Here is a 27737-nt window from a genome sequence, read left to right as displayed (position 1 = left end):
GGGGTGGTGGCACCGGGATCCTCATCTCTCCCAAGTGGTCATTCTCTCTTTCTCCCCTTACCCATCTGTCTATCGCCTCCTTTGAATTCCATGCTGTCACAGTTACCAGCCCTTTCAAGCTTAACATCCTTATCATTTATCGCCCTCCAGGTTCCCTCGGAGAGTTCATCAATGAGCTTGATGCCTTGATAAGCTCCTTTCCTGAGGACGGCTCACCTCTCACAGTTCTGGGCGACTTTAACCTCCCCACGTCTACCTTTGACTCTTTCCTCTCTGCCTCCTTCTTTCCACTCCTCTCCTCTTTTGACCTCACACTCTCACCTTCCCCCTACTCACAAGGCAGGCAATACGCTCGACCTCATCTTTACTAGATGCTGTTCTTCCACTAACCTCATTGCAACTCCCCTCCAAGTCTCCGACCACTACCTTGTATCCTTTTCCCTCTCGCTCTCATCCAACACCTCCCACACTGCCCCTACTCGGATGGTATCGCGCCGTCCCAACCTTCGCTCTCTCTCCCCCGCTACTCTCTCCTCTTCCATCCTATCATCTCTTCCCTCCGCTCAAACCTTCTCCAACCTATCTCCTGATTCTGCCTCCTCAACCCTCCTCTCCTCCCTCTCTGCATCCTTTGACTCTCTATGTCCCCTATCCTCCAGGCCGGCTCGGTCCTCCCCTCCCGCTCCGTGGCTCGATGACTCATTGCGAGCTCACAGAACAGGGCTCCGGGCAGCCGAGCGGAAATGGAGGAAAACTCGCCTCCCTGCGGACCTGGCATCCTTTCACTCCCTCCTCTCTACATTTTCCTCCTCTGTCTCTGCTGCTAAAGCCACTTTCTACCACGCTAAATTCCAAGCATCTGCCTCTAACCCTAGGAAGCTCTTTGCCACCTTCTCCTCCCTCCTGAATCCTCCTCCCCTCCCCCCTCCTCCCTCTCTGCAGATGACTTCGTCAACCATTTTGAAAAGAAGGTCGACGACATCCGATCCTCGTTTGCTAAGTCAAACGACACCGCTGGTTCTGCTCACACTGCCCTACCCTGTGCTTTGACCTCTTTCTCCCTCTCTCTCCAGATGAAATCTCGCGTCTTGTGACGGCCGGCCGCCCAACAACCTGCCCGCTTGACCCTATCCCCTCCTCTCTTCTCCAGACCATTTCCGGAGACCTTCTCCCTTACCTCACCTCGCTCATCAACTCATCCCTGACCGCTGGCTACGTCCCTTCCGTCTTCAAGAGAGCGAGAGTTGCACCCCTTCTGAAAAAACCTACACTCGATCCCTCCGATGTCAACAATTACAGACCAGTATCCCTTTCTTTTCTCTCCAAAACTCTTGAACGTGCCGTCCTTGGCCAGCTCTCCCGCTATCTCTCTCTGAATGACCTTCTTGATCCAAATCAGTCAGGTTTCAAGACTAGTCATTCAACTGAGACTGCTCTCCTCTGTATCATGGAGGCGCTCCGCACTGCTAAAGCTAACTCTCTCTCCTCTGCTCTCATCCTTCTAGATCTATCGGCTGCCTTCGATACTGTGAACCATCAGATCCTCCTCTCCACCCTCTCAGAGTTGGGCATCTCCGGCGCGGCCCACGCTTGGATTGCGTCCTACCTGACAGGCCGCTCCTACCAGGTGGCGTGGCGAGAATCTGTCTCCTCACCACGCGCTCTCACCACTGGTGTCCCCCAGGGCTCTGTTCTTGGCCCTCTCCTATTCTCTCTATACACCAAGTCACTTGGCTCTGTCATAACCTCACATGGTCTCTCCTATCATTGCTATGCAGACGACACACAATTAATCTTCTCCTTTCCCCCTTCTGATGACCAGGTGGCGAATCGCATCTCTGCATGTCTGGCAGACATATCAGTCTGGATGACGGATCACCACCTCAAGCTCAACCTCGGCAAGACTGAGCTGCTCTTCCTCCCGGGGAAGGACTGCCCGTTCCATGATCTCGCCATCACGGTTGACAACTCCATTGTGTCCTCCTCCCAGAGCGCCAAGAACCTTGGCGTGATCCTGGCCAACACCCTGTCATTCTCAACCAACATCAAGGCGGTGGCCTGTTCCTGTAGGTTCATGCTCTACAACATCCGCAGAGTACGACCCTGCCTCACACAGGAAGCGGCGCAGGTCCTAATCCAGGCACTTGTTATCTCCCGTCTGGATTACTGCAACTCGCTGTTGGCTGGGCTCCCTGCCTGTGCCATTAAACCCCTTCAACTCATCCAGAACGCCGCAGCCCGTCTGGTGTTCAACCTTCCCAAGTTCTCTCACGTCACCCCGCTCCTCCGTTCTCTCCACTGGCTTCCAGTTGAAGCTCGCATCCGCTACAAGACCATGGTGCTTGCCCACGGAGCTGTGAGGGGAACGGCACCTCAGTACCTCCAGGCTCTGATCAGGCCCTACACCCAAACAAGGGCACTGCGTTCATCCACCTCTGGCCTGCTCGCCTCCCTACCACTGAGGAAGTACAGCTCCCGCTCAGCCCAGTCAAAACTGTTCGCTGCTCTGGCCCCCCAATGGTGGAACAAACTCCCTCACGACGCCAGGACAGCGGAGTCAATCACCACCTTCCGGAGACACCTGAAACCCCACCTCTTTAAGGAATACCTAGGATAGGATAAGTAATCCCTCTCACCCCCCTTTAAGATTTAGATGCACTATTGTAAAGTGACTGTTCCACTGGATGTCATAAGGTGAATGCACCAATTTGTAAGTCGCTCTGGATAAGAGCGTCTGCTAAATGACTTAAATGTAATGTTAAATGTGGCGGTGCTTTCACTCTAGTGGTAGCATGAGACGGAGTCTACAACCCACACAAGTGGCTCAGGTAGTGCAGCTCACCCAGGATGGCACATCAATGCGAGCTGTGGCAAGAAGGTTTGCTGTGTTTGTCAGCGTAGTGTCCAGAGCATGGAGGTGCTACCAGGAGACAGGCCAGTACATCATTAGACGTGGAGGAGGCCGTAGGAGGGCAGCAGCAGGACAGCAGCAGGACCGCTACCTCCGCCTTTGTGCAAGGAAAAGGAGGAGCACTGCCAGAGCCCTGCAATATGACCTCCAGCAGGCCACAAATGTACATGTGTCTGCTCAAACAGTCAGAAACAGACTCCATGAGGGTGGTATGAGGGCCTGACGTCCACAGGTGGGGGTTGTGCTTACAGCCCAACACCGTGCAGGTCGTTGGGCATTTGCCAGAGAACACCAAGATTGGCAAAATCACCACTGGCGCCCTGTGCACTTCACAAATGAAAGCAGGTTCACACTGAGCACGTGACAGACGTGACAGAGTCTGGAGACGCCGTGGAGAACGTTCTGCTGCCTGCAACATCCTCCAGCATGACCGGTTTGGCGGTGGGTCAGTCATGGTGTGGGGTGGCATTTCTTTCCTCCATGTGCTCGCCAGAGGTAGCCTGACTGCCATAAGGTACCGAGATGAGATCCTCAGATTGATTGATGCTATGGACTGGCCCGCCCTTTCCCCAGACCTGAATCCAATTGAGCACATCTGGGACATCATGTCTCGCTCCATCCACCAACGCCACGTTGCACCACAGCCTGTCCAGGAGTTGGCGGATGCTTTAGTCAAGGTCTGGGAGGAGATCCCTCAGGAGACCTCAGGAGACCATCCGCCACCTCATCAGGAGCAGGCCCAGGCGTTGTAGGGAGGTCATATATTTTTTGAGCAATGTATTTGCATGTAGTAGTATAATGAAACATGCATCACATATTTTGTACTACAATATTTAATGATTGTTATGAACAACGACACAGTGAAACTATCGGTATCTTGTGTGTGGGTGATCTAAATTAATGTTCATATGGTATTTCATGATAAATGAGTTATTTGAACCAATGATTCTGCAAGTGCAAGGTTTCTTTAAAGATATGAATGCACAATGCAATGTTTTGAACATTGGACGGCCTGTATTACAAGTGACGACTGTTTCGAGTTTTGTGTCTTGTATTTTGAAAAATGACCACAAGATTCTGAAATTAGTGCCAAAGTGATTGTTAAAAACTGTAATTCATCTGATCCCTCTTCATAACATTCTAGAGTATATTCAAATTGCCATCATACAAACTGAGGCAGCAGACTTTGTGAAAATTCATATTAGTGTCATTCTCTTTTGGCCATGACTGTATGTACATTTTAAGTTGTCTATTGTTTTTGTCATATGTTTATGTTTGTCAAAAAAACTAAAGTACAATACAAATTACATTACTACAGATTGCTGGGGACTTCTACATTTTAAACCCAGATTTCCCGGGGAAACTGATAACTGGATCACACTCTTCAAGGATAATCAAATGATTTATCGAACAGGTTGGGACCAACATGATTGAGTACCTGCACCAGGCGGAGGTGACAAGACCCTACCCATATATGTTGGCTCTTGAGGACTGCTTACAGCTGTTTACAGTCATTAGTGGACTGGCATTGTAGCAAGGTACACTGCTTGAGGCACTGTATGTGTGCTTCCAGTCCTATTATCAACTTTTCCACTGTAGCCCAGCATAGGACTTCCTACAGACCACGGCGTATCAACTGCCAGGAACAGGATCCCCGTAGTAAGACTGTGGCGAGCATGTATTTTTTTCCACTGAACAATTGTAACTGCTCTTGTAGTGTGAAAAGTGACAGGAGGAAGTGCAGCCCTCTTACTGATGTGTTCTTGTGAATTAAGAGATCAATGGATGGATGAGTCATCAATGTCTCATTCCAATGCTAATGTGCTCTTAAGGCACTATTCATAGCTCTGTTAAATGTACTTTTAGTTTGTTTGTTAATGCATTTGTGCCTGCTTTTTGCCTACGGTATGGTACATGGCTCGTTTTTGCCTTTAGCTCTTCTATTGAAGCGTGTTCTGGTACGCTTTCATTCTATCACATTTTATTTTAAATACAAATGTTACAGTACATAATGGGGATTGTGAAAACGTGCTTTATGAACGAAATACAGTTACTAAGTAATGAGTCATTAGTCCATGTCCTTAGTAGAGTGACCTTCAAATGTAATATTTTACATTTGTTCTATGTAACTATGTTTAAATTCGACCCAAATATAGACAATTATTGTATGGCAAAGCGGCTGTGTGTGTGTGTGTGTGTGTGTATTAATATAGACAGTGTCACACACGCATGTTTTGTTTTTCTGTGTTTGCAATCTGAGAGTGCACATCAAGTTCAATTGAAGCTTTAGTGTGATGTGTGGACTGGACTGGTTGGTTCATGAAATAACATAAATCAATTATAATAATCACTTCTATCTTATGAAATCTTATCTTGTGAAATAATACATATTTAGACAATAGGGCTTTGTTTCAATGGGCTATTTAAGAAAATTACATATTCTTGTGCATTCTCTGAAATGCAGGCAATAGAAAGAAATTATTTGAAATTCTAAATCATATCTTGATTGTGTGTGTAGGAACGGGAGGGGTTGGGATGGTAGAGAAGGTAAAAATATGCAAGCCAAATTTAAATTTGGATGACACTGAAAGGATTGCATAAACAATTACCCAGCTGCTGGGTCAATCCATCAACCCAATGTGCTCGGGTTTAGAGTGCATTCAGAATGTTTCCAGACCCCTTGACTTATTCCACATTTTGTTATGTTACAGCCTTAATCTACAATGTATTTTTTTAAATCCACATTAATCTACACACAATATCCATAATGACAAAGCGAAAACTATTTTTGCAAATGTATTAAAAATGTGAAACAGTTTTCAGACCATTTGCTATGAGACTCAAAATTGAGCTCAGGTGAATCTTGTTTCAATTGATCATCCTTTAATATTTTTTCTTACCTTTATTTAACTAGGCAAGGCAGTTAAGAACAGATTCGTCTTTACAATGACAGCCTAGGAACAGTGGGTTGACTGCCTTGTTCAGAGGCAAAATGAGAGATTTCTACCTTGTCAGGTCGGGGATTCGATCCACCAACCTTTCGGTTACTGGCCCAATGCTCTAACCACTAGGCTGGCTACCTGCCACCTTGAGATATTGTTACAACTTGATTGGACTCCACCCGTGGTATATTCAATTAATTGAACATGATTTGGAAAGGCACACACCTGTCTATATAAGGTCCCAGATCTGACAGTGCATGTCAGAGCAAAAACCAAGCCATGAGGTCGAAGGAATTGTCCGTAGAGCTCCGAGACAGGATTGTGTCGAGGTATAGATCTGGGGAAGGGTACCAAAGAAAATCTGCAGCATTTAAGGTCCCCAAGAACACAGTGTTCTTCATCATTTTTAAATGTAAGAAGTTTGGAACCACCAAGAATCTTCCTAGACTATTTCTCTTCCTGAGAAATAAAGGAAGAAGGGTTTAGGTCAGGGATGTAACAAAGAACCCGATGGTCTGATGGGAACCCACAAATGTTGAAAGCAGTTCTGCATGCAATAGTGGGTGTTATTGAGTGTAAGAGGGCAATGACTTTTCCACACAGGGGAATTGGCTGTTACGTCTTTGTTCATTAAATAAATAAAATAGGGGAACATTCAGGTTCCCTTGATATAATATTAGGTGTTGGTTGAAGATCTGATAACATTCAGTATCACAATTATGCAAAAATAAAGAAAATCTGAAAAGGGGAAATTATTTTTCACGGCCCTGTATAAATGGAGACCGTTAAAATGTTTCCGGAGCATTGTACAGTGGGGCAAAAAAGTATTTAGTCAGCCACCAATTGTGCAAGTTATCCCGCTTAAAAAGATGAGAGAGGCCTGTAATTTTCATCATATGTACACTTTGACTATGACAGACAAAATTAGGGGGGGAAATCCAGAAAATCACATTGTAGGATTTTTTATGAATTTATTTGCAAATTATGGTGGAAAATAAGTATTTGGTCACCAACAAACAAGCAAGATTTCTGGTTCTCACAGACCTGTAACTTCTTCTTTAAGAGGCTCATCTGTCCTCCACTCGTTACCTGTATTAATGGCACCTGTTTGAATTTGTTATCAGTATAAAAGACACCTGTCCACAACCTCAAACAGTCACACTCCAAACTCAACTATGGCCAAGACCAAAGAGATGTCAAAGGACACCACAAACAAAATTGTAGACCTGCACCAGGCTGGGAAGACTGAATCTGCAATAGGTAAGCAGCTTGGTTTGAAGAAATCAACTGTGGGAGCAATTATTAGGAAATGGAAGACATACAAGTCCACTGATAATCTCCTTCGATCTGAGGCTCCACGCAAGATCTCACCCCGTGGGGTCAAAATGATCACAAGAACAGTGAGCAAAAATCCCAGAACCACACGGGGGGACCTAGTGAATGAACTACAGAGAGCTGGGACCAAAGTAACAAAGCCTACCATCAGCAACACACTACGCCGCCAAATCCTGCAGTGCCAGACGTGTCCCCCTGCTTAAGCCAGTACATGTCCAGGCCCGTCTGAAGTTTGCTAGAGAGAATTTGAATGATCCAGAAGAAGATTGGGAGAATGTCATATGGTCAGATGAAACCAAAATATAACTTTTTGGTCAAAACTCAACTCGTTGTGTTTGGAGGACAAAGAATGCTGAGTTGCATCCAAAGAACACCATACCTACTGTGAAGCATGGGGGTGGAAACATCATGCTTTGGGGCTGTTTTTCTGCAAAGGGACCAGGACGACTGATCCGTGTAAAGGAAAGAATGAATGGGGCAGTGAAAACCTCCTTCCATCAGCAAGGGCATTGAAGATGAAATGTGGCTGGGTCTTTCAGCATGACAATGATCCCAAACACACCGCCCGTGCAATGAAAGAGTGGCTTCGTAAGAAGCATGTCAAGGTCCTGGAGTGGCCTAGACAGTCTCCAGATCTCAACCCCATAGAAAATATTTGGAGGGAGTTGAAAGTCTGTGTTTCCCAGCAACAGCCCCAAAACATCAATGCTCTAGAGGAGATCTGAATGGAGGAATGGGCCAAAATACTAGCAACAGTGTGTGAAAACCTTGTGAAGACTTACAAAAAAATGTTGACATCTGTTATTGCCAACAAAGGGTATGTAACAAAGTATTGAGATAAACTTTTGTTATTGACCAAATACTTATTTTCCACCATAATTTGCAAATAAATTCATAATGTGATTTTCTGGATTTTTTTCCCTCATTTTGTCTGTCACAGTTGAAGTGTACCTATGATGAAAATTACAGGCCTCTCTCATCTTTTTAAGTTGGAGAACTTGCACAATTGGTGGCTGACTAAATACTTCTTTGCCCCACTGTATGTCTCAGATATAGGACCAACACTTCAGAACAAACTTCCTTTTGATTTTTTGGGGGACTATCTGATGTTCCATGTAGTGAATCTGTTATTCAATGTGTTTTATATGGAGTAATAGCAGTAAGGGCTCCCCCGGTTTAGACAGAGATTAGACTATTATGGGCTAAGAAGCTGTTTAAGTGTCTGTAGTTTCTTGGAGTCCCTGCTACTATTCTACAAGCATATCTGTCCTCCCTGTATCCTTTGACTGGCACTACTTTGATGTCAGCATGGTGGCAGCAGAATCACGCCCCGTCACGTGGGGGGAGGGGGGGGGGACACACACATCCTGCAGGAACCAATATGTCTCTCCTACTCCAAACAAAAGGACCCGGTTTAGGGCTTCCCTTGCCAGTGGTATACCGCGATAGGGAAAGGGGGTCCTCCTAGGTCCTCGGCACGCCTGTGGGCAGCTGGGCTGGTCCGTTTGGGGGACGAGAAGGACTCATGCTCTGGGCCAGTGCAGGGCGGGGCACTCTCTGCATTGCTCTCTGGGGCTCTCTGGGAGCTGAGGGCTTAATTGGCACAGGGCTCTCAGCAGGTGACTATTGTTGAGATAAAAGAAGATTAGCAGCACGTCGCTAACTAACAGAGTCGGCCCTAGCCACAGCACTGATAGGTAACAGCCAGATATGGACAGTCACTGTGGAAGGAGGTTAATAATCGTATATGGTCTGAGCAGGAGGAGTGGAGGGTTAACACCAAATAGAGTTAAGGAGGGGACAGGTGGAAGTTAAGAGGCCCCCCGTGAAGAAGTCAAGCGTGCCAGGCTGTGACTTTAGACACTCTCAACAGGTGCTTTTGAGAACACGTGGCGCACATTGTTGGACTATTATTGTAGGCAACCCTGTTTATATTGGGGTAAATTAGCAAATAGTATGATGACACACACAACACGTATGGAGTAGGTTGCTGATTTGCATAATACGTGCCATAGCAGTCAATGGTTAACTTTGATGGTTCTTGAAAAGTTAGGTGCTTGCAAAGCCAGAGCTGTGGTATGTTGAAATGTATTAAGCCCATAGTTCACAGAATTTCTTGTTTGCATAAATGTTAATCGTTTAGGTAGCGGTCAGTGCTGGTGATTTAGACCTTGTCAACTAAGGTGAAATCCTAATTTGAAATGTATGTGCTTGACTCCTGACTCAAGCTTTGCACTTCTCCCATTGACATGAGCTGATCTAAAGTTAGGAATGGGCCCTTAATGGAGAACATCATACAGGTCATTAGCCTATGTTGTTACTCTAAACATAATTTAACACAGAACTTACCTTTGTTAACCTTCAATGGATCAGTGGATTACTAATAATGGATTACTTCATCAGTCACTCCTCTTTTACTGAAACTCAGGCTGGGATTCAATCCGAGCCGCACTTTATACAGCCGACAATTCGTCTTCCAAAAGTGTTTCTCCCTAAATCTGCAGATGTTGCGTTATGGTAAATGCTGCACATGTCAGCTCAACCATAAATTACCTATACAAGTGGGCTGCTCTATAGTTAGGCTTGGATAGAATCCTGGCATCAAATCTATAGTTTCTGGGGCCAACATGTTAACTCAGTGTGAGCCAGGCCTCATGCAGACAGGGAACAGTCCAAAAGGCCTGTTTACCACTTAACAACAGGTTGCAGGCAGCCAGAGTGGCCTGCTTGTTGCCCAACAAATCCATTGTATGCAGCCCCCGTCATTAGAGCTCTCTGCAGGGGGGAGTTCAGCAGAGAAAGGGCAGGCCGAGCTGACATCTGTGCCAGGGCCACGGGGTTAGACTCCCAGGTAGCCCACCTGTACAGCCTCGTTACTGGCCCTGAACACTGAGCAATTAACTGGCCAACTGGCTAAGAAGTAGGGGGGCTCCGAATGGATAGTATGTTAGTCACCCTCTAGCCGAAGATGGTGGGGAAGGTGGAGGGGTAGAGGAGTGGAGGGGGGATAGAGGTGGAGGAGTACAGGATATGGAGGGATAGACAGATGTAGAGATAGATCCCTGAAGAGGTGGATGGATGGATGGATGGATGGATGGATGGATGGATGGATGGATGGATGGATGGATGGAGGGGGTAAGGAGGGTGTTAAGGGGATGGAGGGGTGGAGGGATATATAAATGTAGAGGTAAAGGAGTGGAGGTATGGATGGATGGATGGATGGATGGATGGATGGATGGATGGATGGATGGATGGAGGGAGGGAGTTAAGGGGATGGAGGGGTGGAGAGTATGGAGGGATAGACAGATATAGAGATAGAGCTGTGAAGGGGTAAAGGAGTGAAAGGATGGATAGAAGGAGAGTGTGATGAGGGGGGAATATGGAGGGAGTTAAAGGACAGTTCATGCAAATTACACAATTACTGAATGTATTTCTTACCATGGAAGCAGTCTATGGACTAGGTACAGTATGACAGCAATGCATGCTTTGGTTTTGTTTAACTGGGCACTGCAAATTCAATGCAAGTCAATGGTACCGATATTATACATTTTTCCAAATAATCCGAAAGGATCTAAAATGAATTGTATAGCTCAGTGAAGGCACATAAAGTGCAAAAATATCTAATATCGGTAACATTGACAAATGCTAAAAAGGCAGCATTTAGTTTCAGTGGTCAGGTAAACAAAACCAAAGCATGGATTGCTGTCAGACCTTGTCCATAGACTGCTTACAGCGTAAGGAAATCCATATGTAATTTGGATTCACTTTAAGGAGGTGGAGGGGCAGGGGGGTGACTGAATCTGAGGATCTGACTGCTAACAATGGATATAAAGCAGTGTCCTGACTGTGGCCTCAACACTCCCCTCCATTTCCACTGTCTGGACACACTTTCAGGATTCCCTGCTCGCGCACACATACACACACATGCACACACGCACACGCATGACTGCATACACAAAGCGACACATATACAAACACGCACACTCACACAATCACTCACTCACACATACTGTCAGGGTGCCTTCAAACCAAAATGCATTAAACGGTTGTCTGAATCAGTGGTGTGGTGGGGTGCAAAGAAACGATTAGCTAGAAACGGTGTTCTACCTTTTAAACAATTCTGATGGAAAAGGCATTGAGGTCAAAGTATGGATTTGGATGAGGAGAAGGGAGAATTTACCAGGGATAAGGGATGGATATGGGTATGAAAGACCAAAAAAGTAAAGAAAACCTGCAGCAACTTTTTGCATGTATTCATTATCACACCTTTGCTTGTATATACTGACCAAATAGAAGATACATTTTTCTGCGTACAGTACATTATATCCACAGATATGTTGAAACAGACCATGTTGATAAAAACATTTCATTAAAGAAACTACATCTGTTACAGGTAGAGCAGTTAAGTTACTTTATGTAGCTCATTCTTGAGTCGGACATGTACAGAAAAATAATGATCCAAAATGATGCCGGCAGGAGGGCATAGGGCGGTGGTGGGGGGGAGAGGGACGAAAACAGTCATTAATTAAACACAAAGGCGCAATGACAACACTTTGGCCTTTTACTGCTAGTGGTTTATCTGGGACTAGTATTTCGCAAAGTGTCACAAAAAATGCAGGGGATGTGCAGAGCCCGAGGTCCTTGCCGTAATAGTCCCCAGCTTCTGACACTCATAGAATATATTGCTCCCCACCAGGGTTAATTCATTCTCCCACTTTCCTTCCTGCGTACCAATAATATCTACTTTCTTCTGAAGTATGCACTCATTCACTACTTCCCACGAACCTAAAAGCATCGGATTGGTGGAGCCATAGGCTAGTGTTCCCACAAGTTGTAACGTGGGTCACATGTTCAGAATATGTGTGTATGATGACAGTCTGTTGTTTTGGATAAAGGCATCATAAATTACCATGTTTGCAATGGTAGTACTAGGACTTTACATGAAAGTTTCTAAACTCAGTTGCTTCAATTCAGTCAGATTTCCAAACAGGTACGTTGGCACGCACAGAAATCCTTTGGCTATGTATAGTTTTACTTCAATGGCAAATGGGAGGGGGTGAGGATCTTAATCGGAGAGAGGGAAAAGAGGCAATGACGAGTGAAAGGAGAGAAGTTCTTATCCCTTTAATTGTCATTTAGAGAGGATAGGAGTAAACACTAACACCCACGTCCCCCACCTCCTCCTCCTCCTTTGCCCCCCCTACTCCTCGCCACCCCTGGAACACTTCACAAAGTCACACTAAAACCCTGCAATTAAGACAGAAAGGACCAGCAAAACCCTCGGTGCCCACTTCTCCTGCCAAAGCAAAGCTTTGACGAAACAAAAACAGGTTTTCGCTGCCTGCACAGCCCCTCCTCCTCTCTGCAACACTGAAAACAAAACCACACAGAGGACCATACTTAAAGGGCATGTAGAAGCTATTTCTAAAGGCCAGAAACATATGTAATAGTAACTTAAGGCACCCCAAGAAAACATTCCCAAATTAAAAACTTAAAAACATTTTAATAAGAGTGTAATATTGTTCGAAAAGTCAGCTCTAACAAATCAGCTCTAACTTCGGACACGGTCCCACTGCGGCAGTCAGCATCACACAGTGAGGAAATAAAAATCCATGCTCACCCTTTATATACTTGTGAAAAAAAGCAAAAAACACTAGGTTAGTGATATGGAGCTAGCTAGCAATTGCATTTTTATTAACCAAGATGGCCAAGCTTTGCGAGGTAGCAGGGTGTAGCAACACTGGCTATGCAAATGTCAGTATGTCTCTATGGCCCGCAAATTAAACCGTTTTTAAAAAAGTGGAATACATTTGTGAGAAGAAGGCGGGCGAATTTGGCATCTACTCTTCAATCTGCGGGGCACATTTCATCCTTGAGAACTTCCATGGCTATCAACAATGGAAGGAGGGCTACAGCAAAATGTTTTTTTTTTCAAAGTAGATGCTGTCCATATCAACAACATGGCTGCAGCACCAGCAGAGACAGAGCACTATAAGGGCTTCACCTGGTAAAATGAATGTGTCTGCCAGCTGTTGGTAACTAACGGCTGGTGCTGTCATTCTACAGATAGTACAAGCCTATGGGAAAAGAGCAGTTTTGGTTGCGATGGAGGTCAATGTTTCTGTATAGAACCCTGTGGCTGGGGCTGAAACTGTGTGTGTGTCTATATGTGTGGATGGCGAGCTAAACCGAAATGGCCATGTATTCAATCGTGGATCTGGTGGCATTTCAGACAAAGGACACAGGTTTTCTTTAGAGAGATGGATTGTGGATTTTGCTCAATGAGAAAGTTTATTTCTGGAGCTTGACGCATAAGTTGTGTTTTGGGAGCTGCTGGCTGTCTGCACTTGGGCTCTCTGGATGGCTCGTTGGATGGTGTCTGTGGTGCTGGGGGAGTTTTCTATTAGAGCCTTCTTGCGAGCTAAATTTAAATGTGACGCTTTGGTCATGGATCTGATCGCGGATCTGGTGTAATTCAGGAGAAGTCCCAGAGACAGGCTTTCTTTAGAGGGGTGGATTGTGGATTTTGATCAATGGGAGATTTTTTAAATTTTTATCTAAGGATCGATGTTGTCACAGTTGCTTCTTGCTGAAGAGGCATCAGCTAACGTTAGCCTGCTGTAGCTAGCTATACTCTATCTCCGTTTCTGTTTCTTTTTCTTTCTAGCTTTCAAAATAAGTGAGCTGGATTGTGTTTGTGTACTGCCATATGTCAATAACAGCTAAGATTGTCACTGGTATAGGCTAGTAAATATCCTAAAGCTAGCCAGCTAGACAGTGATAGCTGCCAGCTCAAACCAGGGAGAGAGGGAGGAGAGAATACACTTTCTGTTTCATCTGCTGCTGGCTTGATAATGTTCACTCAAATAGGTTTTTCCACATGTAATTGATTAAATTGGATTTTTATCCTATAAAGATTGCTATTGTGTAAATATGTTGTGAATAGTGTAGAAAAATCCTCACAGACGTATTCCATACTTAAACACATCAGCTTATCATGTACAGTAGGCTCACCATGTGAGTCATCAAAATGACCATTTTGCGTTCGGCCTTTCCAGTAGACTTCGTGGTTTTTATATGTGGGGAGGCAAACATTTGTAAACTAACAACACATTTTTCAAGTTAGAACCCATGTATATTAGTTAATATACAGCACCAACTACAATAATATCTGATACCATTATATGCTACTGGTCTGAAACAAGGGGTGTGTGTGTGTGTGTGTGTGTGTGTGTGTGTGTGTGCGTGCGTGCGTGCGTGCCTGTCTGTCTGTCTGTCTGTCTGTCTGTCTGTCTGTCTGTCTGTCTGTCTGTCTGTCTGTCTGTCTGTCTGTCTGTCTGTCTGTCTGTCTGTCTGTCTGTCTGTCTGTCTGTCTGTCTGTCTGTCTAAAAAATAAAAACAGAAATACCTTGTTTACATAAGTGACATTCAGATCCTTTGCGATGAGCCTCGAAATTGAGATCAGGTGCATCCTGTTCCCATTGATTATCCTTGTGATGTTTCTACAACTTGATTGGAGTCCACCTGTGGTACATTCAATTGATTGGACATGATTTGGAAAGGCACACACCTGTACACACAGTCCCACAGTGGACAGTGGAGGTCAGAACAAAAATCAAGCCATGGGTTCAAAGGAATTGTCTGTACAGCTCCGAGACAGGATTGCGTCGAAGCACAGATCTGGGGAAGGGTACCAAAACATGTCTGCAGCATTGAAGGTCCCCAAGAACACAGTTGCCTCCATCATTCTTAAAAGGAAGACGTTTGGAACCACCAAGACTCTTCATAGAGCTGGCCTCCTGGCCAAACTGAGCAATCGGGGGAGGGCCTTGCTTGGTCAGGGAGGTGAACAAGAACCTGATGGTCACTCAGATAGAGCTCCAGAGTTCATCTGAGGAGATGGGAGAACATTCCAGAAGGACAACCATCTCTGCAGCACTCCACCAATCAGCCCTTTATGGTAGTGCGGCCAGAGGGAAGCCACTCCTCAGTAAAAGGCACATGACAGCCTGCTTGGATTTGCCAAAAGGCACCTAAAGACTCTCAGACCATGAGAAACAAGATTTCTGGTCTGAAGATACCAAGAATGAACTCTTTGGCCTGAATGTCAAGCGTCACTGGAGGAAAGCATGGTGGTGGCAGCATCATGCTGTGGGAATGTTTTTAAGCGGCAGAAACTGGGAGACTAGTCAGGATGGAGGCAATGATGAACAGAGCAAAGTACAGAGAGATCCTTGATGAAAACCTGCTCCAGAGTGCTCAGGACCTCAGACTGGGGCGAAGGTTCACCTTCCAACAGGACAATGACCCTAAGCTCACAGCCAAGACAACGCAGGTGTCCTTGAGTGGCCCAGCCAGAGCCCAGACTTGAACTCGATTGAACATCTCTGGAGAGACTTGAAAATAGCTGTGCAGCGACGCTCTCCGTCCAATATGACAGAGATTGAGAGGATCTGCAGAGAAGAATGGGAGAAACTCCCCAAATACCGGGGTGCCAACCTTGTAGCGTCATACCCAAGAAGACTCAAGGATGTAATCGCTGCCAAAGGTGCTTCAACAAAGTGCTTTGTAAAGGGCTTAGTTATGTGGCTTAGTTAGTGAAATCTTATGTAAATGTGATATTTCAGGGGGGTTTTGTATATACATTTGCAAAAATGTCTAAAAGACTGTTTTTGCTTTGTCATTAAGGGGTATTGTGTGTAAATTGATGAGGGGAAATGCAATAAGACTGTAATATAACAAAAATATGAACAAAGTCAAGTGGTCTGAATACTTTCCCGAATGCACTGTATGTGCAAATATAATCATGAGGTGTGAGGGTAATGATAATAAACATTACAGAAACTAGATTGCTATGAATTGCAACCATGAACAGTCAACATCATATTTTTTTTACTTGACATAGCCTCTTTTCAAACATCCTGCTGGTAGTTAGCCATGAGAGAAACATTTATTTTCAGAATGACTGTTCAGGATATTTAAGCTATCATGCAATATGACACTGAGGATGGAATGTCTCACTAACTCATTCCTCATTCTCTGGAACATGTATGTAGCCAACAGTCTATTGCTCAATTGATCTAATGCACAGTTGAAGCTAGAAATCATTTAGAAAATATACCACCAGCATCATTACAATAAATACAGTACACACCTACCCTCTTCCTCCTCCTTCCTCAAATCTGCCCCTCCCTTCTCTCTCTCTCTTACCTCATGTCTCATACAATGCCATGTTAATGTGTCACTCAAAGGTATGTTCCTGTCTTTTAACTGCCAGTTGAGTTGAGGTGGGGGTATATGCATGTCTAGCCATGACAGACGATTCATTCCCCATGTCTATCTGTTCTTGGTTTAAACATTAACTCTGCGCCATCCAATGGATTCAGTCCCGCGCACAGATGCCCTAAGATTATTTTTTATCTCTCCATCATATCTCCTTCTGAGCAGAATTACTTGATCATGAGGCTATATACTCATGCACCTTGCAAAATACAATAAGCATCAGTGTAGGCTAATACATTAAGAGATCCGTTCTTATTAAATGAAACAAGCGGCGCAGATGTGGATCACCAAGGCTCCAACTGTCCAATATCACACGTCACAAGTTTGACAGCTTTAGATCGTCAAATCAGATTGCTTGGAGAGAGGGGATAGAGCTGAGGCTTTACTACTCCTGCAAAATTAAGATTAGTTATAGTCTACTTACTCACCTCCCCCAACCCACGCAGCAGTTCTCCTTCCAGGTTCGGAGCGTTCCCGGAGCCCCACACGCGCCCTACTCCGTGTGACCCTACCTTCACCATGGTGAGTGCCTTGGTCACATAATTTGACAGTTACACATGTATGTATGTCTTGTTGTCCATTTTCCTAATAACATGGACTTTATTGTTGTGTTAGTGTTCATCCGCGCATGGTGACCATGATGCGTATTTTTACGCACAGTGTTCACCGGCAATTTGGTGCATTTGCAGATTTGCATGTGACTCGTTTTGTAAATACATTTGATTCAAGTTTTGTAAAACAGCGTAGCCTACCTACAATGTGGACTGAAGTGATGAGATTTTGTGAGCGGGAGTCATGATCGAGAATTTGGATTAAGGCAGACGCAACAGGTAGATAGATCATGTTGATCGCTATAACTCTCGAGGATCTTTATCCGTATATCACATTACGGCATGAGAAATTATGGATTGCTTGTGGCGTTGATTTAATTATTCAGTTATATTTACATCTGATAGTGTGTTTATTCAATCTGACTGTAATTCACATCAAATAAGGATGTTGCATCTAAGCTTCATTGAAGCCAATTTATTTAATAGTTCCATGCTAGAAAGTAAGAGAGACAGAGAGAGTTCACAATTTATCACATCTGTTTGCATTAGGTGATGGATTATTGTCACAATTGATCATTATGAATATGTTATAATGTACAATTACGACTTTTATTGATAAACTTTCACTTTATTGATGAGGTATCCCTCCTGACTATTTGTTTTACAGAGCACTGCCCTGACTTGTCAAGATCTGAGCTTTGTAGGGGGCCAACTCTACAACTGCCCTTACCCAGCCCCAACGTCGGCAGACAGTGTTGACGTTTCCACGGTGACTGTGGCCTCCTTTTGGGCCGCTGGTCCCCCGGACGACACAGCATGCCAGCACGAGCCAACACAGCGGGGTAAGTCTGTTGAAATTAAAATTTACTTCGCAGTGATATGCCAGGTTCAGCGCGAGCCTCCATGTGGCTGGCTCGTTTATCACTGGAATTTTCCTCATTTGGATAGCAGATAGTAGGATTGATTTAAAATCACATCTTCTGTTTGTTTTTTTAAAATTATTATTTTATTTTCTCTACTGTACACATTACTTACTCATTTAGGCCCAGCTATCACAAGCCTTTACTGCTATTTGCTGCTAATTATTGTTGTATTTCTGATATTTAGGGCAATGTCTCTGTCTTCTCTCCAAACTAGAACTCTACTCTTGCTTGGACTTTGGGACCTCTCGACCTGACCCAATCTGGACTGACCACCTGTCACCACATTTGCAGAGAAACAAGCAGGTAGCTATTTACACTAACAAAACTGGAGAGTTTCTTCAGGTGCTACCTGTGTGCAGGGGCATAGGTGTTACCTGTGTACAGGGGCAATTACAGGTGCTACCTGTGTACAGGGGTGTAGGACCAGAGGGACAGGGGGGACATCTCCCCTCAATGTTAGAAGCAGGTCAAATGCCCCCCATCTCAATAATAAAATAAATACAGCAATTCACAATACTTAAAAAAAATGTTTCTCACCAGATTCAATGAGGAACTTTTATTTTGAAAAGGCCTCTGCTGCTGGAATGTGAGTCACTTCCCCCACTTCCACTGACTGCTTCATTCTCAATCTCGGTTAATACAAGCATTGTGGCAGTATGTGAGTGAGAGAAGAATCACTGTGCAGCACCACCATCATTGCTCACCGTAAAAAGTGTAGAAAAGTGCCGAATAATGGTGCTGGAGACGATAGCTATGTTTTACGTGCTCATAACCAACTGTGCTATTTTTTGTGTGTTGTTTTTTAAACTTATTTTGTACATAATGTTGCTGCTGCCGTCTTTTATGACCAAAAATAACTTCTGGGCTTCAGAACAGCGATTACTCACCTCGAACTGGAAGAAGCGTTTTCCTTTAACGAGTCCGACACGAATGATATAATAATAATAATTATTATTATATTATATTATTATTGATATAATACTTTCTAGGAAACAGGCCCAAATCCCCATCATTTGCGTGAAAAAAAAGATGGATTAAAAGGGGACGGAGGTCAGGCTGCCTTCTGAGAAGTCGTAGGTGAGCAAGTAAATCCCCACTTCCATCCATTGTATTGGCCAATGTGCAATCATTGGTAAATAAAATTGATGAACTTCAATTAAGATTAGCCTACCAACGGGACATTAAAAACTGTAATATTTTATGTTTCACCGAGTCTTGGCTGAACGACAACACAGATAATATGGAGCTGGCGGGATTTTCCACGCACTGGCAAAACAGAGAAGCTACGTCTGGTAAGATGAGGGGTGGGGTCGTGTGTCTATTTGTCAATAACAGCTGGTGCGCGATGTCTAATATTAAAGAAGGCTCGAGGTATTGCTCGCCTGAGGTAGGGTACCTTATAATAAGCTGTCGACCACACTATCTACCAAGAGAGTTATTATCTCTATTATTCGTAGCCGTCTATTTACCACCACAAACCGATGCTGGCACTAAAAACGCACTCAACCAACTTTATAAGGCCAAAAGCAAACAAGAAACTGGCCGGGAACTTTAATGCAGGCAAACTTAAATCCGTTTTACCTCATTTCTACCAGCATGTCACATGTGCAACCAGAGGAAAAAAGACTCTAGACCACCTTTACTTCTCACACAGAGATGCATACAAAGCTCTCCCCTGCCCTCCACTTGGCAAATATGACCATAATTCTATCCCCCTGATTCCTGCTTACAAGCAAAACCTAAATCAGGAAGTACCAGTGACTCGCTCAATACGGAAGTGGTCAGATGACGCGGATGTTACGCTACAGGACCATTTTGCTAGCACAGACTGGAATAAGTTTCCCGGATTCATCCAATGGCATTGAGGTGTATACCACCTCAAATCAAATCAAACTTTATTTGTCACATGCGCCGAATACATCAGCTGATATCTCGAAGTGCTGAAACCCAGCCTAAAATCCCAAACAGCAAGCAATGCAGGTGTAGAAGCACGGTGGCTAGGAAAAACTCCCTAGAAAGGCCAAAACCTAGGAAGAAACAAAGAGAGGAACCAGGCTATGAGGGGTGTCCAATTCTCTTCTGACTGTGCCAGGTGGAGATTACAACAGAACATGGCCAAGATGTTCAAATGTTCATAAATGACCAGCATGGTCAAATAATAATAATCACAGTAGTTGTCGAGGGTGCAACAGGTCAGCACCTCAGGAGTAAATGTCAATTGGCTTTTCATAGCTGATCATTGAGATTATCTGTACCGCTCCTGCTGTCTCTAGAGAGTTGAAAACAGCAGGTCTGGGACAGGTAGCACGTCCAGTGAACAGGTCAGGGTTCCATAGCCGCAGGCAGAACAGTTGACACTGGAGCAGCAGCACGGCCAAGCGGACTGGGGACAGCAAGGAGTCATCATGCCAGTTAGTCCTGAGGCATGGTCCTATGGCTCAGGTCCTCCGAGAGAGAGAAAGAAAGAAAGAGAGAAAGAGAGAATTAGAGAGAGCATACTTAAATTCACACAGGACACCGGATAAGACAGGAGAAATACTCCAGATATAACAGACTGACCCTAGCACCCGACACATAAACTACTGCAGCATAAATACTGGAGGCTGAGACCGGAGGGATCAGGAGACATTGTGGCCCCATCCGATGGTACCCCCGGACAGGGCCAAACAGGCAGGATATAACCCCATCCACTTTGCCAAAGCACAGCCCCCACATCACTAGAGGGATATCATCAACCACCAACTTACCATCCTGAGACAAGGCCGAGTATAGCCCACAAAGATCAATGCCACGGCACAACCCAAGGGAGGGCGCCAACCCAAACAGGAAGACCACGTCAGTGACTCAACCCACTCAAGTGACGCACCCCTCCTAGGGACGGCATGGAAGAGCACCAGTAAGCCAGTGACTCAGCCCCTTTAATAGGATTCCCTGCCTCTAATAGGGTTAGAGGCAGAGAATCCCAATGGAGAGAAGGGAACCGGCCAGGCAGAGACAGCAAGGGCGGTTCGTTGCTCCAGTGCCTTTCCGTTCACCTTCACCTGGGCCAGACTACACTCAATCATAGGACCTACTGAAGAAATGAGTCTTCAATAAAGACTTAAAGGTTGAGACCGAGTCTGCGTCTCTCATATTGGTAGTGAGACCATTCCATAAAAATGGAGCTCTATAGAAGAAAACCCTGCCTCCAGCTGTTTGCTTAGAAATTCTAGGGACAATCTTGTGTACGTGTATGTATGGCAAGACCAGACCAAATCGGAAAGATGGGTAGGAGCAAGCCCATGTAATGCTTGGTAGGTTAGCAGTAAAACCTTGAAATCAGCTCTTGCCTTCACAGGAAGCCAGTGTAGGGAGGCTAGCACTGGAGTAATATGATCACATTTTTTTGGTTCTAGTCAGGATTCTAGCAGCCATATTTAGAGCTAACTGAAGTTTATTTAGTGCTTTATCCGGGTAGCCGGAAATTAGAGCACTGCAGTAGTCTAACCTAGAAGTGACGAAAGCATGGATTTCATTTTTAGACAGAAAATTTAGGATTTTTGCATTGTTACGTAGATGGAAAAAAACTGTCCTTGAAACAGTCTTGATATGTTCGTCAAAAGAGAGTTCAGGGTCCACAGTAACGGCGAGGCCCTTCACGGTTTTATTTGAGACGACTGTACAACCATCAAGATTAATTTTCAGATTCAACAGAAGATCTCTTTGTATCCTGGGACCTAGAACAAGCATCTCTGTTTTGTCAGAGTTTGAAAGTAGAAAGTTTGCAGCCATCCACTTCCTTATGTCTGAAACACAGGCCTCCAGCTTCACCATGTTTTGTTGAAATGTACAGCTATGTGTCACCCGCATAGCAGTGAAAGTTAACATTATGTTTCCAAATGACATCACCAAGAGGTAAAATATATAGTGAAAAAAATAGTGGTCCTAAAACGGAACCTTTAGGAATACCGACATTTACAGTTGAAACCATCCACAGAGACAAACTGACATCTTTCCGACAGATAAGATCTAAACCAGGCCTGAACTTGTCTGTGTCGACCAATTTGGGCTTCCTATTTCTCCAAAAGCATGTGGTGATCGATGGCAGCACTAAGCAGCACTAAAGTCTAGGACCACGAGGACAAATGCAGAGCTTCGGTCTGACGCCATTAAAAGGTAATTTACCACGTTCACAAGTGCAGTCTCAGTGCAATGATGGGGTCTAAAACCAGACTGAAGCATTTCATATACATTGTTTGTCTTCAGAATGCAACAAGTGTAGACCTTACCATGAAATGCTTACTTAGAAGCTTTTAACCAACAGTGCAGTTCAAGAAGAGTAAAGAAAATATTTACCAAATTAACTAAAGCAAAAAATACAAAAATACAAAAAGTTACACAGTAACACTCAGTTTTATGCTCGCTTCGAGGCAAGCAACACTGAAGCATGCATGAGAGCACCAGCTATTCTGGACGACTGTGTGATAACGCTCTCGATAGCCGATGTGAGTAAGAACTTTAAACAGGTCAACATTCACAAAGCCGCGGGGCCAGACAGATTACCAGGACGTGCACTCAAAGCATGCGCGGACCAACTAGCAAGAGTCTTCACTGACATTTTCAACCTCTCCCTGACAGAGTCTGTAATACCTACATGTTTCAAGATAAATTTGGACCCCTACAAGTCAGCCGGGCTAGACAATCTGGACCCTCTCTTTCTAACATGATGTGCCAAAATTGTTGCAACCCCTATTACTAGCATGTTCAACCTCTCTTTTGAAAAGTCTGAGATCCCTAAAGATTGAAAAGCTGCCGCGATCAAAAAGCTGCCGCGATATAGCTGCCGTGGCAGCTGCTGCGATAAAGCTGCCGCGGCAGCTGCCGCGATAAAGCTGCCGCGATATAGGTCTGGCCCAAACTTTCTAAGGTCTTCGAAAGCCAAGTTAACAAACAGATTACCGACCATTTCGAATCCTACCGTAGCTTCTCCGCTATTCAATCTGGTTTCCAAGCTGGTCATGGCTGCACCTCAGCCATGCTCAAGGTCCTAAACGATATCATAACCGCAATCGATAAGAGACAATACTGTGCAGCCATATTCATCAATCTGACCAAGGCTTTCGACTCTGTCAATCACCACATTCTTATCGGCAGACTCAACAGCCTTGGTTTCTCACATGACTGCCTCGCCTGGTTCACCGACTACTTCTCTGATAGAGTTCAGTGTGTCAAATCGGAGGGCCTGTTGTCCGGACATCTGGCAGTCTCTATGGGGTGCCACAGGGTTCATTTCTCGGGCCAACTCTCTTTTCTGTATACATAAATGATGTCGCTCTTGCTGCTGGTGATTCTCTGATCCACCTCTACGCAGACGACACCATTCTGTATACTTCTGGCCCTTCTTTGAGCACTGTGTTAACTAACCTCCAGACAAGCTTCAATGCCATACAACTCTACCTAGGTGTATGGTTAGACTGTAAACTCTCCTTCCAGACTCACATAAAGCATCTCCAATCCAAAATTAAATTTAGAATCGGCTTCCTATTTCACTCATGCTGCCATACCCTCGTAAAACTGACTATCCTAGCGATCCTCGACTTCGGCGATGTCATTTACAAAATAGACCCCAACACTCTACTCAGCAAATTGGAGGCAGTCTATTACAGTGTCATCGCTTTTGTCACCAAAGCCCCATATACTACCCACCACTGAGACCTGTACTCTCTCGTTGGCTGGCCCTCACTTCATACTCATCGCCAAACCAGCTGGCTCCAGGTCGTCTACAAGTATTTTCTAGGTAAAGCCCCGCCTTATCACAGCTCACTGGTCACCATAGCAGCACCCACCCGTAGCACGCGCTCCAGCAGGTACATTTCACTAGTCACCCCCAAAGCCAATTCCTCCTTTGGCCACCATTCCTTCCAGTTCTCTGCTGCCAATGATTGGAACGAACTGCAAAAATCACTGAAGCTGGAGACTCGTATCTCCATCACTAACTTTAAGCACCAGCTGTCAGAGCAGCTCACAGATCACTGCACATGTACATAGCCCATCTGTAATTAGCCCATCCAACTACCTCATCCCCGTACTGTATTTATTTTTTTTGGTCCTTTGCACCCCAGTATCTCTACTTGCACCCTCATCTTCTGCACATCTATCACTCCAGTGTTTAATTGCTATATTGTAATTACTTCGCCACTATGGCCTATTCATTGCCTTACGTCCCTTATCTTACCCCATTTGCACACACTGTATGTAGACTACTGTATTATTGACTGTATGTTTGTTTATTCCGTGTGTAACTCTGTGTTGTTGTATGTGTCAAACTGCTTTGCTTTATCTTGGCCAGGTCGCAGTTGTAAATGAGAACTTGTTCTCAACTAGCCTACCTGGTTAAAACAAGATTAAATAAAAAAAATAAAAAAAGGTCTACACTTGTTGTATTCGGCGCATTTGACAAAGTTTGATTTGATTAGTATGAATGTCAATAAATGTTGATATGTTGGAACGAACATGAGCTTTCTCCTGGGTAGTAGCTAGTTCGAATTTACATTTAAGCTTTTAGTCATTTTTAGTTGTGTCATGTTTTATCTAACTAGCTAACGCTAGGTTAAATCTAACTAGCTAACTTCTGGTTGTGTGAAAAACTGATAGTTAGTCTAGGCAGCTGTCTAAACATGTAGTAAATCTTGGCCAAATAACTATCTCCAGGTGGCCCCCATTGATTTTGCTAGTCACTTTCACTCAGATATCATTAAAATGACAAAAGTCATGGCAAAATGTGTAGAATTGCAGGAAATTAGCTTTAAACCCACAAACATTGTTTCTCCACCCCATGGAAAAATGGGTAGAATTGCAGGAAATGTGTTATAACAAAATGTGTCGAATTGCAGGAAATTCACTTTAAAACTACATTTTTTTTCATTTTGCCGTCAAGAGTGGGGCCACTAAAATGGATTTTTCATCATCTTCTTCTTCTTCTTCTTCTTCTTCTTCAAATGAGTAAATAAAATAATGAATATATAATTTGTTTTTTATTTTCCTAAGCTTCAAGACACGTTGATACAGAGAGAGGGGGAACTGGCAAGACTGCATGAGGAAAATAACAAACTCAAAGAATTCTTAAACTCTTCATTTGTGAAAACGTTGGAGGAAAAAACAAAGGTAATTACTTCATAATCAAAGATTATTCATGACTGATTGATTCATTCATTTCAGCTGAATTTATCTCTAGTTATCTCTAAATGTAGCATAATAAGTGTGCCCTTTGTAAAGCCCAATTTCCCAGTTTACAGAGGTGTAGTTTCTCTCAAACAGCCTCCTTACTTGTGTTCCTCCTTTTCCATAGAGACTTCTCTCTGCTCAGAGTGGCGATAGGAAGAGGGACCGGAAGCGGAATTCCGAAATCCAGAATCTGCATGGTGTTGGAGAATTCCGGAACCTCAGTGCCAGTCAGCTTCTCCTTGGTTCTCAGGTGAAACGGACCTGCCGGAACTTGTCCCTGCAGTTCTGTTCAGAAGAGGAGCTAGCCAGCACCCCACCTGTGGACCTGTGGATCCTGCAGACCTTGGGCCTGAAGGACGAGGACACCATCGATACAACATCCACTGAATACAGCTTTAACTCCTCCATTGACTCCCTCACCAAATGTAGCACAATCACAGACTCCTCTGGTGACTACTGCCAAACAACCGATCATAAATCCACCGCTTATGACACACCTACTGATGGCCCTGGTCATGGTGCCAGTGTAGGACTATACACTGATTACTGCTTTAACACCAACAGTGCCTACAGTGTCTCTACAGACTCCGTCTCTAACTTCACTGGAACTGTGCCCTCTACTCCATACAGCCCTAGCATAGAAGTCACCCCCAATTTCCAGGCCCCACTGCCCCAATTAGTCAACACTCTCTCGTCAATTGACCCAATACAGCCATTCAGACGAATCTTAGCCTCCTCTCCCAACCTGTCTCAGGACAGTAGTCCAGGGCTGTACCACACACCCAGCCCTCACTACCGTAGCCCCTCCAGTCCTGTAGGGGGTGATGTGACGACTCAGTACCCTGAACTGTCTACCCCACGTGGCCGGACAGAGCTAGCTTTCAGCATGTCCCTAAACCCTTCCAGCAGCGTCAGACTCAAGACACACAGCTTTCCTCAGGGACAGGCCTTCGTCCGCAAGGACACCCTGGGAGGCTGGAACTTCACCTGGGTCCCCAAACAAGGCCCGTAAGCCTCATTTATGTCCTACGGACAGAGGCAAGAACTACAATAAGCTATGCAAAATAGCGACCCTGCGTAGTTGCATAGCAAGAATAAGCAAACGTGCAGCCCCGTGATTTGTAACAAGATGCAAATAACTAGACGCAAATACTTAGGATCACCATTTTGCGTAGGTAACTGTGTTTGTGCATAGGCCTGAAGGAAAAGCATAAGAGGTAGCTAGCTGCTAATCCAAAGGACGATGGATAACTTGCTCTTCTAAAAGAGAGAATGACTGCCACAGAGACAATTGCCCTTGTTGCAATAAAACACTGTTAACCATAGAAAAGTAAAACACTGCCCTGTACCCTTCAGCTGCATACACATAACTGGAAAAAACAGCCTTAAAGCAGCAGTGCTGTTTGGCAAAGTCACACTGCCTAGTGCTTACAGCCTTGTGCACTTTGAACACTTCACCTGTACTGTAGAAGAACAACACAAAGTTTACAGATAGTAAACAGGTTGTAAAATGTAGCCTGTAGATGTTGATCAAATTTACCTCTAAGCTATAACAATGTTATTAATGAGACATTAATAAGACAGCTGCCTGACAAAAGTGCCCGACAGAAGTCTACTAGTTTAATTTGAATGTGTAAATAATCCTACTACATATTAACCCTACTTTGAGTGTCAATGTCGTTATAGGGAACAGAGTTTTTCTTAGTCAGTTCAAATGGTCAGTAAAAACTTGTGATGCTAGCAATCGGGGCTCAATCAAACATGGCACAGTATCTGACCAGTACCCAAGGACACGCTCCCTAGATTTACACCATGGATACACTAATTTGACCAAAAGTATGTGGACGCCTGATCGTCAAACATCTCATTCCAATATCATGGGGATTAATGTGGAGCGGGTCTCCGTTTTGCTGCTATAACAGCCTCCACTCTTCTGGGAAGGCTTTCCACTAAACGTTGGAACATTGCTGCTGGGACTTGCTTCCATTCAGTCACGAGCATTAGTGAGGATGGGCACTGATATTGGGCGATTAGGCCTGGCTCGCAGTCGGCGTTCCAATTCATCCCAAACGTGACGATGGGGTTGAGGTCAGGGCTTTACACCACTCCAGCAAGCTTTACACCACTCCAGCCGTGACTTGGCATTGCGCATGGTGATGTTAGGCTTGTGAGCATTTACTCAAACACGGTTTGAAAAAATTAACTGCAATTTATCTTTTAGCTAGGTCTTTTTCATTTTCCGAAATTTGCACTAAGAATGGCATAATCAAGTTACCATTTCATGACGAAGAGTTATTGTGCTGATGTTGCTTCCAGAGGCATTTTGGAACTCGGTGGTAAGTGTTGCAACCGAGGACAGACGTTGTTGCTCCTGTACGTTTCCACTTCACAATAACAGACCTTACAGTTGAACGAAGCAGCTCTAGCAGGGCAGAAATTTGACAAGCTGACTTGTTGGAAAGGTGGCATCCTATGACGGTGCTACGTTGAAAGTCACTGAGCTCTTCAGTAAGGCCAATGTTTGGCTATGGAGATTGCATGGCTGTGTGCTCAATTTTGTCAGCAACAGGTGTGGCTGAAATAGCTGAAT

The 27737-nt window shown here is 44.5% G+C and overlaps 1 protein-coding gene across 1 annotated transcript in view; it reads left to right on the top strand.

Moving 5' to 3' along the window:
- gmnc (geminin coiled-coil domain containing) overlaps positions 1-27155 on the top strand; it is a 71138-nt gene extending 43983 nt beyond the window's left edge. Inside the window, exons 3-6 of the mRNA XM_046293492.1 lie at positions 17689-17863; positions 18159-18247; positions 24971-25087; positions 25272-27155. Of these exons, the coding sequence (XP_046149448.1) occupies positions 17689-17863; positions 18159-18247; positions 24971-25087; positions 25272-26159 (1269 nt within the window). The 3' untranslated portion in view covers positions 26160-27155. The remainder of the gene's footprint in view (positions 1-17688; positions 17864-18158; positions 18248-24970; positions 25088-25271) is intronic.
- Positions 27156-27737: the final 582 nt, after the last annotated feature.

This window comes from Oncorhynchus gorbuscha, linkage group LG13, assembly GCF_021184085.1.
Source record: "Oncorhynchus gorbuscha isolate QuinsamMale2020 ecotype Even-year linkage group LG13, OgorEven_v1.0, whole genome shotgun sequence".
NCBI classification, from domain to species: domain Eukaryota; kingdom Metazoa; phylum Chordata; class Actinopteri; order Salmoniformes; family Salmonidae; genus Oncorhynchus; species Oncorhynchus gorbuscha.
This window is presented reverse-complemented; position numbering and strand designations above follow the sequence as displayed.